This window comes from Bos indicus, chromosome 2 (genome assembly GCF_029378745.1).
Source record: "Bos indicus isolate NIAB-ARS_2022 breed Sahiwal x Tharparkar chromosome 2, NIAB-ARS_B.indTharparkar_mat_pri_1.0, whole genome shotgun sequence".
In the NCBI taxonomy this organism is placed as follows: domain Eukaryota; kingdom Metazoa; phylum Chordata; class Mammalia; order Artiodactyla; family Bovidae; genus Bos; species Bos indicus.
Window position 1 is genome coordinate 61,702,234 of NC_091761.1, and position 6,108 is coordinate 61,708,341.

Sequence of the window (6,108 nt, forward strand, 5' to 3'; positions counted from 1 at the left end):
CATTAAAAAAAAAAAAGAGAGAGAGAGACAATGAAAAACACTATCCTTAAAAACAAAAAAAAAGTAGGGCCTGAAGATGTAGCTGAATTGTTGCAATCTCGCTATAAACCTTTAACAGATGAGGAGTTGCTTCCTGTGCCTACTGAGCAAAGTGGTTTCTTGAGATGGCATCTACTCCTAGTAAAGATGCTGTGAACATTACTGAAATGACAACGGATTTAGAATATTACATAAACTTCACTGAGGAAGCATCAACAAAGTCTGAGAGGACTGACTCCAATTTTGAAAGAAGTTCTACTGAAGGTAAAATACATCATTGCATGCTACAGAGAAACTGGACATAAGAGGAAGTGCAAATTGATGCAGCAAATTTCAATGCCTTATTTTAAGACATTGCCAGTGACCTTTAGCAACCACCACTCTGATCAGTCAATAGCCACCAACATCAAGGCAAAACACTCCAACGGTAAAAAGATTATGATCTGTCAAAGGTTCAGATGATGGTTAGCATCTTTAGCAATAAGGTATTTTTAATTAAGGTCTGACTATTTTTTTTATATATAATGCTACTGCATCCTTAACAGACTACAGTATAGTGTCTTTACACGTGCTGGGAAACCAAAAAATCTGTGTGACTCGCTTTAATGTGGTATTTGCTTTACTGCAGTGGTCTGGAAATGTATGCAGTGTATGCCATAATCCAAGTTAATCACCTGTTGAGAAACATGACCTGGAAGAGTGAACCTTTGGTGCCGAAAAGAGACTAGAAAGATATCTTTTACCATTTCAATCACAAATGCAAGAGAATTTAAGCATTTTCTGATCCAATCAGGATACTGACTTTCTGCCATCACTGGGTGTACTGATGGCAGGCATGACAATCTTTTGTTTTAAAAAGTGCTATTTCTAAAAATGACTAGAAAAACTGTTATTCCTCCAAATTTCTGTTATTCCTCCAAATTTCTTAGATAATAGCCACCTGACTTTACTTAAGCAGTGGGATCTAAATGCTTTTTAACTGCTGTATGAGTTGATATCATTTTCTAACACATTTCTGGCACATAATGAAGAATACAGTTTTTGAGTGAATGAAAGAATAAAACAACCTTTAAAAGAACCTTCTTAATTTATTCTAAAAGAATAAAGTATAAGTTTTGGCACATAGCCTTCAAGGTCTTTAGGATGCAGAAAGAATGATAAGAGTATTTTTCTCCCCAAATGCTAACTAAAACAAAAGTTTAAGACATAGTATTTTAATTTAACAGTTTATGGGCTTCCCTGATGGCACTAGTGGTAAAGAACCCACCTGCCAATGTAGGAGACATAAGAGACACAGGTTCCCATCTCTGGGTCGGGATGATCCCCTGGAGAAGGAAATGGCAACCCACTCCAACATTCTTGCCTGGAGGATCCCATGGACAGAGGGGCCTGGTGGGCTATAGTCCATAGGGTCACGAAGAATCTGACACAACTGAAGTGACTTAGCAGTATAGGGCTAACTAAAACAGAAGTATCAGACAGTATTTTAAATTAACAGCTTATGGTAGATTAAAGGTCTTTCCTACTGAGAGACAGGGTCAAATGCCCTCTCCCCTTGAATCTGGGCTGGCTTTACTAACAAGTGTTATCAACAGACAACAGTGGAAGTGACATTCTGGGAGTTCTAAGCCTAGGTCACAAGGATGCTTGCAGCTTTTTTGGCTCTTGAAACACTTTCTGGAACCCCTGAGCTGCCCATAATGAGTCTGATTACCTAGGCCGATTGTGTTGGAGGCAGTCCAGGTATGTTATCCTAGTTCCAGCTCAGCTTACATTCCAGCTATTGCCATCAACAAGCCAGATAAGTGAGCAAAACAGTTATGGACCTTTTGGGCCAGGCCACCTGACATTTAAGTATCAGTGAGGGATCTCTTTTGATGCCTTGTATGGACAAGATTCACTCAGTCAAGCCATTGCTCCATTTCCCGACACACAAATCACGAGATATTAAAAAAGAAAATGTTATTTGAAAATTGCAAGCCCTTATTTTGTGATTACCCATTGTAGAGCAACAAATAACAAGAACACTTAGAAGTAAGCATTGTTAAGTACTACTTGACCCAATTTTTACCTACCTTGAATCTGTGGACCATCATCAATTGTCATCTATGCCTGGAATTAAAAGCCTTCTCAGTGGTTAGTGCTAGGTCATCATACATGTGTATCATCAAAAGCCTCAAGTGACCTTTTTTCTTCATCAATCTCTTTTTTCCCCTCAGTCACAGTTATCAATTGCTTCCCCAGGGCTGTTTTTGCCAACAGAACTCCTGCAGTTACAATCTCTCTATTCTAATCTCTTCTAATCTTAGGTTATTTTGAACTCTCACAACACTGATAGGTGTAAAATGGAATGAAAAAGTATAAAGCCACTAGAAAAAACAATATTAGCCACATACGAATAAAAAGAAATAGGTGATACAAGCAAATCAAAGAGCTAGATTCAACAAGCTAATCCAGGTGACCACCCAAAGCAGCTGATAGACATGTCACAATGGGTCATCTTACCCTTATACAATTCTGAAAGTGAGTGTTGTATGAAAAGTATAATTATGCATAGAATATTTAATACTTGTAGCCAGAGGCAAAAATCTTGTTTACCTGCAAATCAATATTGTTGTCAATACAACGTTCATTCTTCTCTGCCAGAATCTTCCCATAGTTTTCTGATTTGGTAAGATTTTCAACTCCAGTTGTATCTTTCACTTCTGCCTCCAAATCCTTCATTGTTTCAGTATCATTTTTTATAGTAACAGTATCAGACATCCTCATTAGCAAAGGTTATTTTAGAATTCTACAGGGAACTTGAAGCCTTAGCAAGCAAGAAAAAAATTTTAATTCAGTTTGAAACATCCCTTACATTCAGTTAGTGCACAACACTGACTAAATATCTTCTATGTTCCAGGAATAATGTCAAATATACACGGATAAATGCAAAATTCCTGCTTCCAAAGAGCATACAGTTTAGTGGCAAATATATCCAAATTAAAAAAAAATCATAAGACAATGAGATAAGGGATATAATAAGGGTATGAGGTGATTTTGATGTGCACACCACTGTGAAAGTTCATAAGAAACATTAAGGAATAAGTCCTATCCAGATGAAAGGTAATGGATGGAGAGTTATATACTGGGCTGACATCAGAAACCTTTTTATCTGAAGGGATATTATGAGTATTGTCCCTGTCATAGGGACAAAATCTTCCTGTCATAGCTTCAGAGCTTTCATTTACCATTCCTAAAATTTCTAATTTCTTAAATTAACTTGCAATTCCAAAAGGAAATAACTTTAAAAATAGTGACATTCTATACAAAATACAGTTGTGAATTTGCACTAATAACTGTCCAGCATTATGAATCAAGCACTGAAAACTCTCCTGATTTACATGACTCAGGGCCAAACAACATACATTACCAGATGCTTTAGTACTTCAAAGGAGATCAAATACAAAAGAAGCCAATATATTTCATATCTTCAGTGAGTTTAAGACAACAATGGGAACTTTACACTGAATATCAAATAGGAACCCATCAGATAGAGCTCTCATTTTAGGACATATGAAATACGTGAACCTGAAGAGCAGAAGTTATAAACCACTTGCTATTTTTTTCTAGACTTATTGAGATATAACTGATATATAATAACATATAAGCCTAAGGTGTACAATATGATTATTTGATCAGATCAGATCAGATCAGTCGCTCAGTCATGTCCGATTCTTTGCAACCCCATGAATCGCAGCACGCCAGGTCTCCCTGTCCAACACCAACTCCCGGAGTTCACTCAGACTCACGTCCACCGAGTCAGTGATGCCATCCAGCCATCTCATCCTCTGTCGTCCCCTTCTCCTCTTGCCTCCAATCCCTCCCAGCATGAGACTCTTTTCCAATGAGTCAACTCTTCACATGAGGTGGCCAAAGTACTGGAGTTTCAGCTTTAGCATCATTCCTTCCAAAGAAATCCCAGGGCTGATCTCCTTCAAAACGGACTGGTTGGATCTCCTTGCAGTCCAAGGGACTCTCAAGAGTCTTCTCCAACACCACAGTTCAAAAGCATCAATTCTTCGGCGCTCAGCCTTCTTCACAGTCCAACTCTCACATCCATACATGACCACAGGAAAAACCATAGCCTTGACTAGACGAACCTTTGTTGGCAAAGTAATGTCTGTGCTTTTCAATATGCTATCTAGGTTGGTCATAACTTTCCTTCCAAGGAGTAAGCGTATTTTAATTTCATGGCTACAGTCACCATCTGCAGTGATTCTGGAGCCCAGAAAAATAAAGTCTGACACTATTTCTACTGTTTCCCCCATCTATTTCCCATGAAGTGATGGGACAGGATGCCATGATCTTCGTTTTCTGAATGTTGAGCTTTAAGCCAACTTTTTCACTCTCTACTTTCACTTTCATCAAGAGGCTTTTTAATTCTTCACTTTCTGCCATAAGGGTGGTGTCATCTGCATATCTGAGGTTATTGATATTTCTCCCCGCAATCTTGATTCAAGCTTGTGCTTCTTCCAGTCCAGCGTTTCTCATGATGTACTCTGCATATAAGTTAAATAAACAGGGTGACAATATACAGCCTTGATGAACTCCTTTTCCTATTTGGAACCAGTCTGCTGTTCCATGTCAAGTTCTAACTGTTGCTTCCTGACCTGCATACAAATTTCTCAAGAGGCAGGTCAGGTGGTCTGTGGTATTCCCATCTCTTTCATAATTTTCCACAGTTTATTGTGATCCACACAGTCAAAGGCTTTGGCATAGTCAATAAAGCAAAAATAGATGTTTTTTTGGAACTCTCTTGCTTTTTCTATGATCCAGCGGATGTTGGCAATTTGATCTCTGGTTCCTCTGCCTTTTCTAAAACCAGCTTGAACATCAGGAAGTTCACGGTTCACATATTGCTGAAGCCTGGCTTTGAGAATTTTGAGCATTACTTTACTAGCATGTGAGATGAGTGCAACTGTGCGGTAGTGTGAGCATTCTTTGGCATTGCCTTTCTTTGGGATTGGAATGAAAACTGACCTTTTCCAGTCCTGTGGCCACTGCTCCAGGTAATGCAATCCATCACCTCACATAATTAAATTTGTGTGTGTGTGGTAAGGACAATCTATTTCAAAATGCATCAAAAAAATGAAGATAAACTGAATAGGTAGAGGGATGGGTACAGATGGACAGATGCAGGTTAAAGCAAGTATAATAAAATGTTGATGGTAGAATGCAGGGGTGGTTAAATGGTTTCACTGTAAAATTCCTTCAACTTCTCTGTGTTTCTCAAAATTTCATAATTAAATCTTGAGAAGGGAAAAATCCAGTAGACCTTGTTTTTTCTACATGGAAAATTCAAGATTTCTTTTCCTAAAAGAATGTTTTGCAATGAAATACCTAAACCTATCTTAGGAATCCATAAATACATCTGAAAAGCTTAAAAAAAAAAAAAGTCTTCCTTAATTATATTCATACCAAAGTTAAGTGATTCATTCTCAAAACAGTAAAGTTAGTAAGGGGGAAGAGGTTATTTAAAGTGCTCTGATTGCTTACGATTTTGAAAGAAAAATCTCTAATTTTTCTTAAATGATAAGAGAGGTTAGGTTACCTGATGTGTCCTATGGATTTGGGATTGTGGTGTTCCACAAAAATAAAATAAAATAATCCAAGGTTCTTTTTCACAGTTGTCAGCCAGGATGTCAATTGTCTTGACCCATTTGGAATCTGGCAGGAGGAGTCCCATGTCCTTGTCACCACTGTAGATTCCTGGACTGAAATGGACTGTCTTGGATCAAATATATCATATCTCTCAGCGGCCTAAAATTAAAACAAAATATTTTAACAAAATAGCCAAGGGAAATTAAATACTACACAGTAATTTGGAAATTAAAAATACTACTCTTGGTGACTTTACTGTTTTCTTGTCCTAAACGAGGGCCAGAACACTTAGTTCTACACAATTCTGACATACACTGGTCTTGTGAGCCTGAGTAAGTCATGAAGCCACCTAGACTCTTCTGCTGTAAAAGCAGAAGGAAGAAGAAAGCAAGGGAATAGATATATAATAAGAACAGAGTATATGGT

The 6,108-nt window shown here is 37.8% G+C and overlaps 1 protein-coding gene across 12 annotated transcripts in view; it reads right to left on the minus strand.

Moving 5' to 3' along the window:
* Positions 1-5,771, minus strand: part of R3HDM1 (R3H domain containing 1) — a 96,197-nt gene extending 90,426 nt beyond the window's left edge. For all 12 annotated transcript variants that reach the window (XM_019973488.2, XM_019973476.2, XM_019973454.2 and 9 more), the window contains exons 1-2: positions 5,633-5,771; positions 2,638-2,848 (exon numbers count right to left, since the gene is read on the minus strand). In XM_019973488.2, the coding sequence (XP_019829047.2) occupies positions 2,638-2,808 (171 nt within the window). In that variant the 5' untranslated portion in view covers positions 2,809-2,848; positions 5,633-5,771. The remainder of the gene's footprint in view (positions 1-2,637; positions 2,849-5,632) is intronic.
* Positions 5,772-6,108: the final 337 nt, after the last annotated feature.